The 20,208-nt window shown below is 48.5% G+C and overlaps 1 protein-coding gene across 6 annotated transcripts in view; it reads left to right on the top strand.

Annotated features, from left to right (window-relative positions):
• The window catches only part of LOC308610624 (uncharacterized protein), a 65,485-nt gene extending 45,294 nt beyond the window's left edge, over positions 1–20,191 (top strand). Inside the window, exons 1-8 of one of the 6 annotated variants that reach the window (XR_014014595.1) lie at positions 6,954–7,007; positions 7,691–7,767; positions 10,913–11,044; positions 11,771–11,847; positions 14,993–15,124; positions 15,855–15,931; positions 19,077–19,208; positions 19,939–20,191. Coding sequence is in view for 2 of the 6 variants with exons in the window: in XM_081259687.1 (XP_081115813.1) it covers positions 10,960–11,044; positions 11,771–11,847; positions 14,993–15,124; positions 15,855–15,931; positions 19,077–19,208; positions 19,939–19,963 (528 nt within the window). In the remaining 4 variants the exon portion in view is untranslated. The other 5 variants (XR_014014598.1, XM_081259687.1, XR_014014596.1 and 2 more) reach the window with 5 other exon arrangements.
• Positions 20,192–20,208: the final 17 nt, after the last annotated feature.

Here is a 20,208-nt window from a genome sequence, read left to right as displayed (position 1 = left end):
TGAAACCAGCAAAAGAGACTGAAAAGCAGGGGTAGAGAAAAACTGGGAGAGTGTGCGGTCGACGAACCCAGGGAGGAGAGAGATCAAGCAAGAGGGGAGGCTTCACCGTGCCACGTGCTGCTAGCAGAACACGACTGAGGACAGGTCAGTGTCTCGTCGACTGAGCCACTTCGAGGTAATTGGTGACTTGAATCAGAGCAGTTTTGGGAGAGTGGCAGAGGGGGAGGGCATGCTGGAGTGGGCTGAGGAGTAAAAAGTTAGTACCTCTGAGAAGAGCATCCTTGGCAAGCTTTGTGGTTTTTAGGAGGGACCGAGTTTGCTTAGAATAAATAAATTAACAGTTCTCTCTGGGCCACGGGATTTGGACTTTCTTCGTTTTACTCCTGTTGCTCTCCCTTCAAAATATTTTCAGAATGTGACCACTTCTCACCACCTCCCCTACTATCTCTCCGTCCGGAGCCACCATCATCTCTGACATGGGTGGCAGAAGAGCCTTCTGATGATCTGCCAGTGTCTCCCGTGGCCCCCACAGTCTGTTTTTCATACAGCCGTCGGCGTGATCATGGGGAATGTGATCAGCCATGCCACTCCTCTCCTTAAAACCCTTCACTGGCTCCTACCGTGAAGCGCTAACACAGCCCGCAGAGCGTCCGACAAGGCCATTCGGGGTCCGACCGCTGTGTCCTACCTGCTTACTGCTCTCCATGCATTGTGTATCTGACTTCCATTACCCTCTTCTCCTTTCTGTGCTGCAACCATAGTGGCCTCCTTCCTGTTCTTCTAACACACCAGACAAGCTCCTGCCCCAGGGTCTTTGCAGTGGCCCTTTCCTCTCCTGTGCACTCTTCCACTAGATACCAACTTGGCTAACTCAAATCTCTGCTCAGGTGTCATCTTCTCATTGAAGCTTATCTGGGCTTTTCTATTTAAAATTTTAACCTATGGGGATTAGGGATTAGGGCCAGGGCAGTCTCTCACGAGAAGCTGCAGGATATCATCAGGAACATTCCGAGTGTTCTTGCACACCCACCAGGCCGCTGAGTGGGAGAAGATGACAGCTGCCTGTGACACTTATAGGGCTCGCCGTGCCACAGCATCCAAGACATGCGACAAGTCCACCATCATGGCCAGGCGGTTCATTTCTGACACCACCTTCTACGGGAACAGGATGGGGAGAGGGCATCAGGGCTGCATTTATCTTGTGTGCATTATCTGTAGGGAACAGGCGGGGCTGTACATTCATGTGGGGCAGGGTATGGAACCCGGGTACTTACCTTGCCAAGCCGGTGAGCCAACTGACATTGCTGTAGAAGGGGTGGATACCCTTTGCTGTGCTCTGTGCCCTGCAGGATGGCCAGGAGGCAGTCTGACTGGTGGCCATGACTTGGCTACAAGAGCCTAGAAAGAGGTTCTTTCGAACCGTCTACACCTGCAACTCCCTGGTGCAAGAGGAGGGACCCAAACTAGGCTCTGCATGGCAGTGGGAGGGCCCTTCTGGGGATGAGCCTTGAATATATATTCAGGAAAAAAGTACATACGCCCTTTTTGGTCAACTGCATCATTTTCAAAGTTCTGTCTCTTTTCACTTGCTTTAAAGGCGACTCCAATCTACCTCTTGAAAACTGTTTCCTGCAATTCTGCCTTGCTTTCAAATCCTCTTCGTTGCCTTCCCTCAATATATTTTTGGATGATAGTTGTCGTTTATAACTCTACAGGTTTGTGAATTGCAGTGCCCCTGAGCTCCATCTTTCAACTCGCTTTTTTGTGAGCTGGCCACAAAACCGCATGATTGCTTCAGGCCCTATTCTGGTTCTGGGGGGCAGGCTGAGCCTTTGGTTAATTCTTATTCTTGATTGGAAATTAGAGTGACATATGCATATCCAAACCAATGAGAGCTGGTCTCTCATTGGTTCCCTCTATCCCCGTTCATCCTCTGGACAATTTGCAAACTATCCAAAACAGGAGGTTAAAGGTGCTGATTCTCCAAGTAGGGAGATTGTTAGTAAAGCTGCTGGAATGGCAAACCCGAGCACCAGGAGATGAAAAATAAGGTGCGTTTTAGAAACCTTTCCCGATCACTGGGTGTACCATCCTCTGAGTTTCTCATGCATGTTTTACCTGTAGGAAGATTCCCTTGAACCTGGAGATTTGGGAGCCATGGAATGGGTGGCATGCATTATTGCTTTAAAGGGTCTGAATTTGCTCACCCAATCTCACCAATCCTGTCGGACTCAAGAGTGTCCAGCCTTATGTCTCTTCCAGCTGTGGGTCTAGATGTGGTCAATTCAGGTTGCATCACAACTCCTGAACGAATTTTGTAATAATTTCTCTCTCTTTCACTATCTTTTTTCTCTTTTTTTGTAATTTATATTTATAATGGGGTTTAGCTGATTTTCAATGCTGTGTTTATGCCGCTTTACACCCACTTGATTCACTTACAGAGAGATATCAATAAATAGTTTTTTAAGATTCTTACTATGCAGATATATTCTTCTGCGGTGAATAGGGTGTGTTGAGTCCTGTTCACTGAGCAATGAGTAGGCCTTGTCTATTATATATTTGGTTGATGGAACGGTATCTGTGCTAATTTCAAACTCTTGTTTTATGCATCACCCCACCTCATCTTTCCCCGTAAGCAGCCATAGTGTGTTTTCTAAATGTGTGACTCCGTTCTGTTTTGTAATTCAGTTCACGTGTAGAGATTTTTACGTTCCATCTATAAGTGATATCTTATGATAATTTTCTTTACCCGTGTGACTTATTTCTCTTAGTATCATCATACCTAAATCACTCATTATGCTGCTACTAGCCTTAGGACATTGATTTCATGGCTGAGTGATATTCCATTGTACATAAGTACTACACTTGTTTACCCATTTTTTTGTTTCCTGGGATATTTAAGGTGTACCCGAGTCGAGGTCTTTGTAAACCGAGCAGCCCTAAACTTTGGGGTGCCTGTGTCCTGTCGATTTTTGGTTTTCCGAATATATACGCCCATGAGTGGAAGTGCCCTATGCACTGTAGCTCTGTTTTTTAGATGTTTTAGGAAACACCATACACTTCTCCAGAGTGGCTGTTGGCATTTTACATCCCGCCCATCAGCGTAACAAGGCTCCCTGTTCTCCATGGCTTGTCCTGCATTTCTGGTTTTTACACTTTTCCAGGATGGCCCTTTTGACAGATGCGAGTGAGACTTCTTTGTAATGCTGATTTGCATTGCCCGCTTGCTTGGTTGGCCAAAAAGGGCGTCTGCGTTTTTTACTAAATATATTCAGGAAAAACGCATAGGCCCTTTTTGGCTAACTGCACCATTGTCGAAGTTCTGCCGATTTTCAGGTGCTTTAAAGGCAACTCCAAACTATCTCTTGAAAACTGTTTCTTGCAATTCTGCCTTGCTCTCAAATCCTTTTCGTTGACTTACCTCAAAATATTTTTGGAAGATTGTTATCATTTATAAACCTTCAGGGTTGTCCATTGCAGTGCCCCTGAGCTCCATTTTTTAAGTCCCTTTTTTGGGCACTGGCCACAAAACCCCAGGATTGCTTCAGGCTCTATTCTTCTTCCAGGGTGCAGGATGAGACTTTGGTTAGTTCTTCTTCCTGCTTAAAAATTAGAGTGACGTGTGCCTGTCCGAACACCTAGGACTTGTCTCTCATTGTTTCTCATCCTTCCGCTTCATCCTCTGGACAAATTCCAAACTGTGTGCAACAGGGTGTTGACGGTGCTGACATCCCCAACCGAGAAGATTGTTAGGAAAGATGCTGGAGGGGTGAACGCGAGCACCAAGGAGATGAGGAGATGAGATGCCTTTTCCAAACTCTTCCCGATCAAATGGTGTACCATCCTCTGGGTATGACAGGCATGTTTTAGCAGTAGGAAGGGTCCCGTGCATGTAAGGAGAACACCAGGGATTTTTCCAAATCAGTGCCTCCCCGAACCCCAAACTGGGAAATTTTTAAGCTACGGTACACGTATGTTCATTAAGGGCCTTAGGCAGTAGTCAGAGTCCGAGCTTTACTTGATTGAAATCTTCAGGGTCAGAAGCGCTCACCATTGGCCTCCCTTAGGTTACATTTTATCTGTCGTTGATACATGATATAGTTATAGATATGTATTCTTATTCAGATTATTTCCCCTTATAGGTTATTACAAAATATTGAATGTTGTTCCCTGTGTTATACAGAAGTTCCTTGTTGATGATCTGTTTTATACATAGCAGTGTGTATGTGTTAATCCCAAACTGTTAATTTATCCCTCCTCCCGCATTTCCCGTTTGGTAATAATATGGTGTAAGGTTTTTTACTTCTCGGAAATGGGGGAGCTGAAAGAGAGGTCTCATTTTCAGTGGAAAAGCATTCAAAACAAGATTGAAGCTTCAGCCAAGATTATTAGATGTACATCCTTGGAAAGAAATCACGTCATTTCTCTAATATTGACCTGACAAATAAGACAAACCCCTCTACTGAACTTGCTTATAATAAAGTGATGGAAATATCAAATGGAAGTCTTAGAAACATCTTATTTTACCGGTGCCTTATACACTGCTCTATGTTAATTACAGTTTGGCTCACACATCTGTTCACTGAAGTTACAATGTTCTCAATTTCTGTTACTGATCCTCCAGAGTGGGTCCCAACAAGTGTCCCCCTGCCCAGTGTCATTGGAGCCAAAAGAACGAGACTGAGTTTGGTTCAGAAGCAAAGGAACACTTTATATTTTGATCAGAGAATGGAGAGGTGAGAGCGTGCGCCCCCCCCGCGGGTTGTAGGCTGGGCTGCTGGGTAGGGATCCCAGCAGCGTCCGCGTCAGCAGGAGGGAGGGGACGGAGCTATCGAGGGCCCGGTTGACTGCAGCTCAGGCTCTATGTCGCGGAGTCTGCAGGGGCCCCACGAGCTGAGGTGTCGGCCCAGCCATTCTGCACTAGGAAATCGAGTCTGAAGTGCCAGGTGTGGGACCTGTGCATGTGGAAACCTAGGAGCAAATGAAATTAGACAAAGCACAAAGGAAAAAAGGGTTAGACTTTATTTTATTGCCCAGATTCTATTTTTATCTCCCAGGAATTTTTAATGGGCTTTGCCGGTGACAAACCCCTCCTCTGCCTTTTGTCCCGTTTCTCATTCTTCGGGTGCTGAGGGTGCAGACCCCTCTTCTGTAAGTGCTTCGTGCTGAGTTGGCAGTTCTCATACCCGGGGGGGGAGGGGCAGAACTTCTCCCCAGCAGCCTCCAGGTGAGGTTGATTGTCCCCAGGCCTCTTGCCTCACTGCTCGTCCGCCTGAGAACCAGCATTGGAAGTGTTATAGATTCTAATGACCTTTAAGGGTCCAGGAAAGAGATGTGCAGAGACGCTGGAGGGGCCGGTTTTACCCCGCCCCACAGTTGTTCGGCCACCTCAGGATGACGGTTTCTGCCAGCCTAGATGCTCTGAACAGTAGTCTGTGCTTTCTTCAATTAGGTCACTGAATTAACATACAAACAGCACCAGGTATCAGAGCCCTTCCTGCTCAACTCCCAGACAGTCCAGGGCCGGAGGTGATCCAAGACCATGACGGCCACTGAGTCAATGGCCTTTTGAAGTAGCCAGGAGTCCAGCCAGTCTTTTTGGCCACGATCACCGCGGTGTCTGTAGGCTTTTCTATGGTGACAGCATTATCTCCAGTTTCCGCGACAAGCATATTAGCTCCCCTCTGGGTGCAGTAAGTCCTGCAAGCAGTAGTCTGCTCTTTCGGGGCACACTTTTGTTGTTTTCTGAGAGAAGCTCCAGGTCAAGTGATGGTCACCCGAATCGTCCTGGGGGCCCGTTGCCCCCGGTTGTCTCTCTGGGGGTTGGGGTTGGGGGGCCTCCTCACTCGAGGTCAGTGTGTCCACGGATGGATCCCTGCAACTTCAGGGCATGGTGGGTGGTTAGGATCACCACGTGGGATCCTTTTCCCTTAGTGGGGAGCTGGCCTTGCAGGCTGCTGATTTCCAGGTTTTTAGATACCCCCAGTATCCTGGCCGGATGGGGTGGCGGGCCAAGCCCTTGGTGACCGTAGCTTCTCCTACCTGGATGGCATACTTGAGTTGTTACAGTTCAAGTGGTCCCAGTGTTTGCACTAATGCTCCAAGGGCGATTCACCTTTGACCGGGAATGTAAAGGTCAAAGGGTTTAGCTAAATTAGGGAGTTCCAGGGCAAGGGTCTGAAGAGACTGCTCTTTCCATTCTTGAAAGGCTGCTTCTGGATTCTATTCAAAAGGATCATCATTTTTTCGTGTCAGTGTTTCTTATAGAGGCCCAGCTATTAGACTGTAGTTAGGGATCCAGATGGAGCAAACCGCGGCCTCCCCAGGAACCCCTAAGCTGTCTTCTAGTTTTAGAAGGGGTAAGGCTGCAAATGGCTTTTTCCCTTTTCAAGGATGGGCTTTTCCAACTTTCTGTGAGAATTCAGTCCAGGCAGGTTAGCTTAGTCTGTGATATTTGTGCCATTTTCCTGGACACCTTCTATCCTTTCTTGGATAGGTAGTTCAGAGGCCTCCTTAGTAGGGTCGGCGAGCAGAAATGTGGTCTGCATATTGAAGGAAGTTTCCCTTCTCAAGAGGTAGATCTTTAAGGTTTTAGTTAAGTTTCCCCAAAGATGGTGTGGGAATTTTTGAACCCTTGGGGCAGGACGGCCCCAGCAGTATTGTCTTCGTTGTATGTTGAGTCCTGCCAATCACAAGCCAAAATTTCTTGTGACTTTGGGACTAATGGAATACAGAAGGCGGCATCATCTAAATGTAATACAGAATACCATGTCCTGGTGGATGGTAGAATGACCAGCAGGGTGTAGGAATTAGGAACTACTGGATGTACATTCTTGGTGGCTTCACTGACTGTCCTGACGTTCTTTACCAGGTAACCATCAGCCCACGGGGCTCTCGTGGTCAGGGCCCTTCCAGGATATGGAGTTCACCTGAGCAGATAATTACAAAGCAGCTCACGGGGCTCTCGTGGTCAGGCCCCTCCCAGGATATGGAGCTCATCTGGAGAGGTACCCAGCAGCCCATGGGGCTCTCGTGGTCAGGCCCCTACACGGGTATGGAGCTCACCTGGGCAGGCACCCAGCAAGTCTGGGCACACAGGAACCGTGCACATAGCCCTCATTGCAGAGGGCCCCCAGCCCACCTGTCGGTTGAGCTGACACAGAGCACCTCAGAGCAGGACTTGAACGAACAAACAGCAGCTCCGACAGGTCTGTGACCCAGGGCATCACTCTGTGCAGCCTCCCTCTGCCTGGTCTTCCAGAGGCTTCCACTGCAGCCGGGGCACCAGGCCTCTGTCTCCACCCGCCACCCCTCCTCTCCCTGACTCCTGGGTTCCTCTCATTAGGAGAGGGTCCTCTTGAAGCCAGGGCTGCAGCCCCTTGTCTCTCCTGACTCTCAGGAGCCCACACCTGTTCCTTGTACGTGGCCGGTGCAGCAAGGTCCATTTTCTGCAAATGTGAGCTGCTGAGGGGTGAGGATTGGCTGAGCCGGCGGGCCAGCCCTCCCCAGGTGTGCCTGGGTTGAGGTCAATATAAACACCGTTCCAGGCAGCAAGAGCCCCTGCAGCTGTGCCTGACGCCATATCCTCTGCCCCGTCAGCAGTGTCGGGGCTGGGCTGGTGGGAGGGAGTGAGGGGCCGTGGCTTTTTGGGTGGCCCGGTGTGAGTGGGGCTCTGCTGGACTTTCTGCAGGAGTTGCCAGGCTGCCACCTGCTAAAGAAGAGGATGTGTCACCCATACCTGCTGCTGGAATTGCTCGCCGGGCAGAGGTGAGGAAGGAAAAAAGCAGTGGGGACCGGGCCAGGAGGGGTATCTCAGGCGGGGAAGTGGAAAGCTTCCAGAAGAGCGTCTGGGGCCAGGACCATCCTGGCTGGCCTGCCGGCACCAAGTCGGCCTGCGTGCTGTCGCTGGTGTGGCTCCACGGCCCTTCCTCTAGGCTTTCAAGTCCTTGCACACATTCAGGTGTTTTACCTGGGAAGGGTGGGAACAGTTCAGCAGCAGCTGGCCTGGGGCTCAGTTCACGTTTACTCACAGACGCCTCGGCACGGTCCCCCAGCTTTGCCATGAGGACGCTCCTTGCAGGGGGGCTGCTGGCTGCATGGGAGACGATTCCCCACCTGTGGCCAACTTCAGAATTGTTTACCAGTGGAGCAAGTGCCCTGCCTGGTAGGGTTTTCCTCTGTAGAACTGATGGGTTCTGATTTGTTTTCCTTTTTTCTTTTTTGGTTCAAGGTAGGTTTTATTCCTATGTTTTGTATTTATAGATATAAGCATGGAAATAATTGATTCATATAAATACACCTTTGGGAAGGGAGGAACTTCTTTTTGTGTTTTACTTTTTAAATTGTATTTTTTTTTTTTTATTTTTGAATTTTATTTTTTTATACAGCAGGTTCTTATTGGTTATCTAGTTTATACATATAAATGTATACGTGTCAATCCCAATCTCCCAATTCATCCCACCACCACCCCTCCACGGCTTCCCCCCTTGGCGTCCATACGTTTGTCCTCTACCTCTGTGTCTCTATTTCTGCCCTGCAAACCGGTCCATCTGTACCATTTTTCTAGGTTCCACATACATGCAGTAATATACAATATTTGTTTTTCTCTTTCTGACTTACTTCACTCTGTATGACAGTCTCTGGATCCATTGACGTCTCTACAAATGACCCAATTTCCTTCCTTTTTATGGCTGAGAAACATTCCATTTTATACATGTACCACATCTTTATCCGTTCGTCTGTCTGTGGGCATTTAAGTTGCTTCCAGTACCTGGCTATTGTAAATAGTGCTGCAATGAACATTGTGGTGAATGTTTCTGTTTGATTTATGGTTTTCTCTGGATATATACCCAGTAGTGGCATTGCTGGATCATATATGATAATTCTATTCTTAGATTTTTAAGGAACCTGCATACTATTCTCCATAGTGACTGCGTCAGTTTACATTCCCACCAATCGTGGAAGTGGGTTCCTTTTCTCCAGACCTCTACAGCATTTGTTGTTTGTAGATTTTCTGGTGAGGCTCATTCTAACAGGTGTTAGGTGATACCTCGTAGTTTTGATTTGCATTTCTCTAATTAGTGACGTTGAGCACCTTTTCATGTGCTTCTTGGCCATCTCTATGTCTTCTTGGAAGAAATGTCTATTTAGATCTTCTGCCCATTTTTGTATTGGGTTGTTTCTTATTTTAATATTGAGCTGCATGAGCTGTTTATATATATGGGAGATTAATCCTTTGCCTGTTGATTCGTTTGCAAATATTTTCTCCTATTCTGAGGGTTGTCTTTTCGTCTTGTGTGTAGTTTCCTTTGTTTTGCAAAAGCTTTTACGTTTCATTAGGACCCATTTGTTTATTCTGTTTTTTATTCCATTACTCTAGGAGGTGCATCAAAATAGATCTTGTTGTGGTTTATGTCCGAGAATTCTTCCTGTGTTTTCCTCTAAGTTTTATACTGTCTGGTCTTACATTAAGGTCTCTAATCCATTTTGAATTTATTTTTTTGTATGGTGTTAGGGAGTGTTCGAATTTCATTCTTTTACATGTAGCTGTCTAGTTTTCCCAGCACCACTGATTGAAGAGACTGTCTTTTATCCATTGTATAGTCTTGCCTCCTTTGTCATAGATTAGTTGACCATAGGTGTGTAGGTTTATCTCTGGGCTTTCTTTTTTTTTTTTTCTTTTACACCTTTATTGGTGTATAATTGCTTTACAAGGGTGTGTTAGTTTCTGCTGTATAACAAAGTGAATCAGCTATACATATACAAATATCACACTGTTGTTGTTTTCTGAGAGACACTCCAGGTCAAGTGATGGTCACCCGAGTCGTCCTGGGGGCCCGTTGACCCTGGTTGTCTGTCTGGAGGTTGGGGTTGGAGGGCCTCCTCACTCGAGGTCAGTGTGTCCACGGATGGATCCCTGCAACTTCAGGGCATGGTGGGTGGTTAGGATCACCACGTGGGGTCCTTTTCCCTTAGGGGGGAGCTGGCCTTGCAGGCTGCTGATTTCCAGGTTTTTAGATACCCCCAGTATCCTGGCCGGATGGGGCGGCGGGCCAAGCCCTTGGTGACCGTAGCTTCTCCTACCTGGATGGCATACTTGAGTTGTTACAGTTCAAGTGGTCCCAGTGTTTGCACTAAGGCTCCAAGGGCGATTCACCTTCGACCGAGAATGTAAAAGTGAAAGGGTTTAGCTAAATTAGGGAGTTCCAGGGCAAGGGTCTGAAGTGACGGCTCTTTCCATTGTTGAAAGGCTGCTTCTGGATTCTATTCAAAAGGATCATCATCTTTTCGTGTCAGTGTTTCTTATAGAGGCCCAGCTATTAGACTGTTAGTTAGGGATCCAGATGCAGCAAACCGCGGCCTCCCCAGGAACCCCTAAGCTGTCTTCTAGTTTTAGAAGGGGTAAGGCTGCAAATGGCTTCTTCCCTTTCCTGGGACGGGCTTTGCCGACCTTCTGTGAGAATGAAGGCCAGGCAGGTTACCTTAATCTGAGATATTTGAGCCTTTTTCTTGGACACCTTCTATCCTTTCTTGGCTAGGTAGTTCAGAGGCCTCCTTAGTAGGGCTGGCGAGCAGAATGTGGTCTGCATATTGAAGGAAGGTTCCCTTCTCCAGAGGTAGATCTTTTAGGTTTTAGTTAAGTTTCCCCAAAGACGTTGTGGGAATTTTTGAACCCTTGGGGCAGGACGGCCCCAGCAGTATTGTCTTGGTTGTATGTTGAGTCCTGCGAATCACAAGCCAAAATTTCTTGTGACTTTGGGACTAATGGAATACAGAAGAAGGCATCATCTAAGTCTAATACAGAATACCATGTCCTGGTGGATGGTAGAATGACCAGCAGGGTGTAGGAATTAGGAACTACTGGATGTATATTCTTGGTGGCTTCACTGACTGTCCTGACGTTCTTTACCAGGTACCCAGCAGCCCTCGGGGCTCTCGTGGTCAGGGCCCTTCCAGGATATGGAGTTCACCTGGGCAGTTACCCAGCAGCTCACGGGGCTCTCGTGGTCAGGCCCCTCCCAGGATATGGAGCTCATCTGGAGAGGTACCCAGCAGCCCATGGGGCTCTCGTGGTCAGGCCCCTACACGGGTTTGGAGCTCACCTGGGCAGGCACCCAGCAAGTCTGGGCACACAGGAACCGTGCACATAGCCCTCATTGCAGAGCGCCCCCAGCCCACCTGTCGGTTGAGCTGACACAGAGCACCTCAGAGCAGGACTTGAACGAACAAACAGCAGCTCCGACAGGTCTGTGACCCAGGGCATCACTCTGTGCAGCCTCCCTCTGCCTGGTCTTCCAGAGGCTTCCACTGCAGCCGGGGCACCAGGCCTCTGTCTCCACCCGCCACCCCTCCTCTCCCTGACTCCTGGGTTCCTCTCATTAGGAGAGGGTCCTCTTGAGGTTGTCTCCCACTCATGCGCCAGATAAAATGATTAGAAAACAAGCCAGGGCTGCAGCCCCTTGTCTCTCCTGACTCTCAGGAGCCCACACCTGTTCCTTGTACGTGGCCGGTGCAGCAAGGTCCGTTTTCTGCAAATGTGAGCTGCTGAGGGGTGAGGATTGGCTGAGCCGGCGGGCCAGCCCTCCCCAGGTGTGCCTGGGTTGAGGTCAATATAAACACCGTTCCAGGCAGCAAGAGCCCCTGCAGCTGTGCCTGACGCCATATCCTCTGCCCCGTCAGCAGTGTCGGGGCTGGGCTGGTGGGAGGGAGTGAGGGGCCGTGGCTTTTTGGGTGGCCCGGTGTGAGTGGGGCTCTGCTGGACTTTCTGCAGGAGTTGCCAGGCTGCCACCTGCTAAAGAAGAGGATGTGTCACCCATACCTGCTGCTGGAATTGCTCGCCGGGCAGAGGTGAGGAAGGAAAAAAGCAGTGGGGACCGGGCCAGGAGGGGTATCTCAGGCGGGGAAGTGGAAAGCTTCCAGAAGAGCGTCTGGGGCCAGGACCATCCTGGCTGGCCTGCCGGCACCAAGTCGGCCTGCGTGCTGTCGCTGGTGTGGCTCCACGGCCCTTCCTCTAGGCTTTCAAGTCCTTGCACACATTCAGGTGTTTTACCTGGGAAGGGTGGGAACAGTTCAGCAGCAGCTGGCCTGGGGCTCAGTTCACGTTTACTCACAGACGCCTCGGCACGGTCCCCCAGCTTTGCCATGAGGACGCTCCTTGCAGGGGGGCTGCTGGCTGCATGGGAGACGATTCCCCACCTGTGGCCAACTTCAGAATTGTTTACCAGTGGAGCAAGTGCCCTGCCTGGTAGGGTTTTCCTCTGTAGAACTGATGGGTTCTGATTTGTTTTCCTTTTTTCTTTTTTGGTTCAAGGTAGGTTTTATTCCTATGTTTTGTATTTATAGATATAAGCATGGAAATAATTGATTCATATAAATACACCTTTGGGAAGGGAGGAACTTCTTTTTGTGTTTTACTTTTTAAATTGTATTTTTTTTTTTTTATTTTTGAATTTTATTTTTTTATACAGCAGGTTCTTATTGGTTATCTAGTTTATACATATAAATGTATACGTGTCAATCCCAATCTCCCAATTCATCCCACCACCACCCCTCCACGGCTTCCCCCCTTGGCGTCCATACGTTTGTCCTCTACCTCTGTGTCTCTATTTCTGCCCTGCAAACCGGTCCATCTGTACCATTTTTCTAGGTTCCACATACATGCAGTAATATACAATATTTGTTTTTCTCTTTCTGACTTACTTCACTCTGTATGACAGTCTCTGGATCCATTGACGTCTCTACAAATGACCCAATTTCCTTCCTTTTTATGGCTGAGAAACATTCCATTTTATACATGTACCACATCTTTATCCGTTCGTCTGTCTGTGGGCATTTAAGTTGCTTCCAGTACCTGGCTATTGTAAATAGTGCTGCAATGAACATTGTGGTGAATGTTTCTGTTTGATTTATGGTTTTCTCTGGATATATACCCAGTAGTGGCATTGCTGGATCATATATGATAATTCTATTCTTAGATTTTTAAGGAACCTGCATACTATTCTCCATAGTGACTGCGTCAGTTTACATTCCCACCAATCGTGGAAGTGGGTTCCTTTTCTCCAGACCTCTACAGCATTTGTTGTTTGTAGATTTTCTGGTGAGGCTCATTCTAACAGGTGTTAGGTGATACCTCGTAGTTTTGATTTGCATTTCTCTAATTAGTGACGTTGAGCACCTTTTCATGTGCTTCTTGGCCATCTCTATGTCTTCTTGGAAGAAATGTCTATTTAGATCTTCTGCCCATTTTTGTATTGGGTTGTTTCTTATTTTAATATTGAGCTGCATGAGCTGTTTATATATATGGGAGATTAATCCTTTGCCTGTTGATTCGTTTGCAAATATTTTCTCCTATTCTGAGGGTTGTCTTTTCGTCTTGTGTGTAGTTTCCTTTGTTTTGCAAAAGCTTTTACGTTTCATTAGGACCCATTTGTTTATTCTGTTTTTTATTCCATTACTCTAGGAGGTGCATCAAAATAGATCTTGTTGTGGTTTATGTCCGAGAATTCTTCCTGTGTTTTCCTCTAAGTTTTATACTGTCTGGTCTTACATTAAGGTCTCTAATCCATTTTGAATTTATTTTTTTGTATGGTGTTAGGGAGTGTTCGAATTTCATTCTTTTACATGTAGCTGTCTAGTTTTCCCAGCACCACTGATTGAAGAGACTGTCTTTTATCCATTGTATAGTCTTGCCTCCTTTGTCATAGATTAGTTGACCATAGGTGTGTAGGTTTATCTCTGGGCTTTCTTTTTTTTTTTTTCTTTTACACCTTTATTGGTGTATAATTGCTTTACAAGGGTGTGTTAGTTTCTGCTGTATAACAAAGTGAATCAGCTATACATATACAAATATCACACTGTTGTTGTTTTCTGAGAGACACTCCAGGTCAAGTGATGGTCACCCGAGTCGTCCTGGGGGCCCGTTGACCCTGGTTGTCTGTCTGGAGGTTGGGGTTGGAGGGCCTCCTCACTCGAGGTCAGTGTGTCCACGGATGGATCCCTGCAACTTCAGGGCATGGTGGGTGGTTAGGATCACCACGTGGGGTCCTTTTCCCTTAGGGGGGAGCTGGCCTTGCAGGCTGCTGATTTCCAGGTTTTTAGATACCCCCAGTATCCTGGCCGGATGGGGCGGCGGGCCAAGCCCTTGGTGACCGTAGCTTCTCCTACCTGGATGGCATACTTGAGTTGTTACAGTTCAAGTGGTCCCAGTGTTTGCACTAAGGCTCCAAGGGCGATTCACCTTCGACCGAGAATGTAAAAGTGAAAGGGTTTAGCTAAATTAGGGAGTTCCAGGGCAAGGGTCTGAAGTGACGGCTCTTTCCATTGTTGAAAGGCTGCTTCTGGATTCTATTCAAAAGGATCATCATCTTTTCGTGTCAGTGTTTCTTATAGAGGCCCAGCTATTAGACTGTTAGTTAGGGATCCAGATGCAGCAAACCGCGGCCTCCCCAGGAACCCCTAAGCTGTCTTCTAGTTTTAGAAGGGGTAAGGCTGCAAATGGCTTCTTCCCTTTCCTGGGACGGGCTTTGCCGACCTTCTGTGAGAATGAAGGCCAGGCAGGTTACCTTAATCTGAGATATTTGAGCCTTTTTCTTGGACACCTTCTATCCTTTCTTGGCTAGGTAGTTCAGAGGCCTCCTTAGTAGGGCTGGCGAGCAGAATGTGGTCTGCATATTGAAGGAAGGTTCCCTTCTCCAGAGGTAGATCTTTTAGGTTTTAGTTAAGTTTCCCCAAAGACGTTGTGGGAATTTTTGAACCCTTGGGGCAGGACGGCCCCAGCAGTATTGTCTTGGTTGTATGTTGAGTCCTGCGAATCACAAGCCAAAATTTCTTGTGACTTTGGGACTAATGGAATACAGAAGAAGGCATCATCTAAGTCTAATACAGAATACCATGTCCTGGTGGATGGTAGAATGACCAGCAGGGTGTAGGAATTAGGAACTACTGGATGTATATTCTTGGTGGCTTCACTGACTGTCCTGACGTTCTTTACCAGGTACCCAGCAGCCCTCGGGGCTCTCGTGGTCAGGGCCCTTCCAGGATATGGAGTTCACCTGGGCAGTTACCCAGCAGCTCACGGGGCTCTCGTGGTCAGGCCCCTCCCAGGATATGGAGCTCATCTGGAGAGGTGGGTACCCAGCAGCCCATGGGGCTCTCGTGGTCAGGCCCCTACACGGGTTTGGAGCTCACCTGGGCAGGCACCCAGCAAGTCTGGGCACACAGGAACCGTGCACATAGCCCTCATTGCAGAGCGCCCCCAGCCCACCTGTCGGTTGAGCTGACACAGAGCACCTCAGAGCAGGACTTGAACGAACAAACAGCAGCTCCGACAGGTCTGTGACCCAGGGCATCACTCTGTGCAGCCTCCCTCTGCCTGGTCTTCCAGAGGCTTCCACTGCAGCCGGGGCACCAGGCCTCTGTCTCCACCCGCCACCCCTCCTCTCCCTGACTCCTGGGTTCCTCTCATTAGGAGAGGGTCCTCTTGAGGTTGTCTCCCACTCATGCGCCAGATAAAATGATTAGAAAACAAGCCAGGGCTGCAGCCCCTTGTCTCTCCTGACTCTCAGGAGCCCACACCTGTTCCTTGTACGTGGCCGGTGCAGCAAGGTCCGTTTTCTGCAAATGTGAGCTGCTGAGGGGTGAGGATTGGCTGAGCCGGCGGGCCAGCCCTCCCCAGGTGTGCCTGGGTTGAGGTCAATATAAACACCGTTCCAGGCAGCAAGAGCCCCTGCAGCTGTGCCTGACGCCATATCCTCTGCCCCGTCAGCAGTGTCGGGGCTGGGCTGGTGGGAGGGAGTGAGGGGCCGTGGCTTTTTGGGTGGCCCGGTGTGAGTGGGGCTCTGCTGGACTTTCTGCAGGAGTTGCCAGGCTGCCACCTGCTAAAGAAGAGGATGTGTCACCCATACCTGCTGCTGGAATTGCTCGCCGGGCAGAGGTGAGGAAGGAAAAAAGCAGTGGGGACCGGGCCAGGAGGGGTATCTCAGGCGGGGAAGTGGAAAGCTTCCAGAAGAGCGTCTGGGGCCAGGACCATCCTGGCTGGCCTGCCGGCACCAAGTCGGCCTGCGTGCTGTCGCTGGTGTGGCTCCACGGCCCTTCCTCTAGGCTTTCAAGTCCTTGCACACATTCAGGTGTTTTACCTGGGAAGGGTGGGAACAGTTCAGCAGCAGCTGGCCTGGGGCTCAGTTCACGTTTACTCACAGACGCCTCGGCACGGTCCCCCAGCTTTGCCATGAGGACGCTCCTTGCAGGGGGGCTGCTGGCTGCATGGGAGACGATTCCCCACCTGTGGCCAACTTCAGAATTGTTTACCAGTGGAGCAAGTGCCCTGCCTGGTAGGGTTTTCCTCTGTAGAACTGATGGGTTCTGATTTGTTTTCCTTTTTTCTTTTTTGGTTCAAGGTAGGTTTTATTCCTATGTTTTGTATTTATAGATATAAGCATGGAAATAATTGATTCATATAAATACACCTTTGGGAAGGGAGGAACTTCTTTTTGTGTTTTACTTTTTAAATTGTATTTTTTTTTTTTTATTTTTGAATTTTATTTTTTTATACAGCAGGTTCTTATTGGTTATCTAGTTTATACATATAAATGTATACGTGTCAATCCCAATCTCCCAATTCATCCCACCACCACCCCTCCACGGCTTCCCCCCTTGGCGTCCATACGTTTGTCCTCTACCTCTGTGTCTCTATTTCTGCCCTGCAAACCGGTCCATCTGTACCATTTTTCTAGGTTCCACATACATGCAGTAATATACAATATTTGTTTTTCTCTTTCTGACTTACTTCACTCTGTATGACAGTCTCTGGATCCATTGACGTCTCTACAAATGACCCAATTTCCTTCCTTTTTATGGCTGAGAAACATTCCATTTTATACATGTACCACATCTTTATCCGTTCGTCTGTCTGTGGGCATTTAAGTTGCTTCCAGTACCTGGCTATTGTAAATAGTGCTGCAATGAACATTGTGGTGAATGTTTCTGTTTGATTTATGGTTTTCTCTGGATATATACCCAGTAGTGGCATTGCTGGATCATATATGATAATTCTATTCTTAGATTTTTAAGGAACCTGCATACTATTCTCCATAGTGACTGCGTCAGTTTACATTCCCACCAATCGTGGAAGTGGGTTCCTTTTCTCCAGACCTCTACAGCATTTGTTGTTTGTAGATTTTCTGGTGAGGCTCATTCTAACAGGTGTTAGGTGATACCTCGTAGTTTTGATTTGCATTTCTCTAATTAGTGACGTTGAGCACCTTTTCATGTGCTTCTTGGCCATCTCTATGTCTTCTTGGAAGAAATGTCTATTTAGATCTTCTGCCCATTTTTGTATTGGGTTGTTTCTTATTTTAATATTGAGCTGCATGAGCTGTTTATATATATGGGAGATTAATCCTTTGCCTGTTGATTCGTTTGCAAATATTTTCTCCTATTCTGAGGGTTGTCTTTTCGTCTTGTGTGTAGTTTCCTTTGTTTTGCAAAAGCTTTTACGTTTCATTAGGACCCATTTGTTTATTCTGTTTTTTATTCCATTACTCTAGGAGGTGCATCAAAATAGATCTTGTTGTGGTTTATGTCCGAGAATTCTTCCTGTGTTTTCCTCTAAGTTTTATACTGTCTGGTCTTACATTAAGGTCTCTAATCCATTTTGAATTTATTTTTTTGTATGGTGTTAGGGAGTGTTCGAATTTCATTCTTTTACATGTAGCTGTCTAGTTTTCCCAGCACCACTGATTGAAGAGACTGTCTTTTATCCATTGTATAGTCTTGCCTCCTTTGTCATAGATTAGTTGACCATAGGTGTGTAGGTTTATCTCTGGGCTTTCTTTTTTTTTTTTTCTTTTACACCTTTATTGGTGTATAATTGCTTTACAAGGGTGTGTTAGTTTCTGCTGTATAACAAAGTGAATCAGCTATACATATACAAATATCACACTGTTGTTGTTTTCTGAGAGACACTCCAGGTCAAGTGATGGTCACCCGAGTCGTCCTGGGGGCCCGTTGACCCTGGTTGTCTGTCTGGAGGTTGGGGTTGGAGGGCCTCCTCACTCGAGGTCAGTGTGTCCACGGATGGATCCCTGCAACTTCAGGGCATGGTGGGTGGTTAGGATCACCACGTGGGGTCCTTTTCCCTTAGGGGGGAGCTGGCCTTGCAGGCTGCTGATTTCCAGGTTTTTAGATACCCCCAGTATCCTGGCCGGATGGGGCGGCGGGCCAAGCCCTTGGTGACCGTAGCTTCTCCTACCTGGATGGCATACTTGAGTTGTTACAGTTCAAGTGGTCCCAGTGTTTGCACTAAGGCTCCAAGGGCGATTCACCTTCGACCGAGAATGTAAAAGTGAAAGGGTTTAGCTAAATTAGGGAGTTCCAGGGCAAGGGTCTGAAGTGACGGCTCTTTCCATTGTTGAAAGGCTGCTTCTGGATTCTATTCAAAAGGATCATCATCTTTTCGTGTCAGTGTTTCTTATAGAGGCCCAGCTATTAGACTGTTAGTTAGGGATCCAGATGCAGCAAACCGCGGCCTCCCCAGGAACCCCTAAGCTGTCTTCTAGTTTTAGAAGGGGTAAGGCTGCAAATGGCTTCTTCCCTTTCCTGGGACGGGCTTTGCCGACCTTCTGTGAGAATGAAGGCCAGGCAGGTTACCTTAATCTGAGATATTTGAGCCTTTTTCTTGGACACCTTCTATCCTTTCTTGGCTAGGTAGTTCAGAGGCCTCCTTAGTAGGGCTGGCGAGCAGAATGTGGTCTGCATATTGAAGGAAGGTTCCCTTCTCCAGAGGTAGATCTTTTAGGTTTTAGTTAAGTTTCCCCAAAGACGGTGTGGGAATTTTTGAACCCTTGGGGCAGGACGGCCCCAGCAGTATTGTCTTGGTTGTATGTTGAGTCCTGCGAATCACAAGCCAAAATTTCTTGTGACTTTGGGACTAATGGAATACAGAAGAAGGCATCATCTAAGTCTAATACAGAATACCATGTCCTGGTGGATGGTAGAATGACCAGCAGGGTGTAGGAATTAGGAACTACTGGATGTATATTCTTGGTGGCTTCACTGACTGTCCTGACGTTCTTTACCAGGTACCCAGCAGCCCTCGGGGCTCTCGTGGTCAGGGCCCTTCCAGGATATGGAGTTCACCTGGGCAGTTACCCAGCAGCTCACGGGGCTCTCGTGGTCAGGCCCCTCCCAGGATATGGAGCTCATCTGGAGAGGTGGGTACCCAGCAGCCCATGGGGCTCTCGTGGTCAGGCCCCTACACGGGTTTGGAGCTCACCTGGGCAGGCACCCAGCAAGTCTGGGCACACAGGAACCGTGCACATAGCCCTCATTGCAGAGCGCCCCCAGCCCACCTGTCGGTTGAGCTGACACAGAGCACCTCAGAGCAGGACTTGAACGAACAAACAGCAGCTCCGACAGGTCTGTGACCCAGGGCATCACTCTGTGCAGCCTCCCTCTGCCTGGTCTTCCAGAGGCTTCCACTGCAGCCGGGGCACCAGGCCTCTGTCTCCACCCGCCACCCCTCCTCTCCCTGACTCCTGGGTTCCTCTCATTAGGAGAGGGTCCTCTTGAGGTTGTCTCCCACTCATGCGCCAGATAAAATGATTAGAAAACAAGCCAGGGCTGCAGCCCCTTGTCTCTCCTGACTCTCAGGAGCCCACACCTGTTCCTTGTACGTGGCCGGTGCAGCAAGGTCCGTTTTCTGCAAATGTGAGCTGCTGAGGGGTGAGGATTGGCTGAGCCGGCGGGCCAGCCCTCCCCAGGTGTGCCTGGGTTGAGGTCAATATAAACACCGTTCCAGGCAGCAAGAGCCCCTGCAGCTGTGCCTGACGCCATATCCTCTGCCCCGTCAGCAGTGTCGGGGCTGGGCTGGTGGGAGGGAGTGAGGGGCCGTGGCTTTTTGGGTGGCCCGGTGTGAGTGGGGCTCTGCTGGACTTTCTGCAGGAGTTGCCAGGCTGCCACCTGCTAAAGAAGAGGATGTGTCACCCATACCTGCTGCTGGAATTGCTCGCCGGGCAGAGGTGAGGAAGGAAAAAAGCAGTGGGGACCGGGCCAGGAGGGGTATCTCAGGCGGGGAAGTGGAAAGCTTCCAGAAGAGCGTCTGGGGCCAGGACCATCCTGGCTGGCCTGCCGGCACCAAGTCGGCCTGCGTGCTGTCGCTGGTGTGGCTCCACGGCCCTTCCTCTAGGCTTTCAAGTCCTTGCACACATTCAG

This window comes from Mesoplodon bidens (assembly GCF_964165515.1).
Source record: "Mesoplodon bidens genome assembly, contig: HAP1_SCAFFOLD_815, whole genome shotgun sequence".
Classification (NCBI taxonomy): Eukaryota; Metazoa; Chordata; class Mammalia; order Artiodactyla; family Ziphiidae; genus Mesoplodon; species Mesoplodon bidens.
This window is presented reverse-complemented; position numbering and strand designations above follow the sequence as displayed.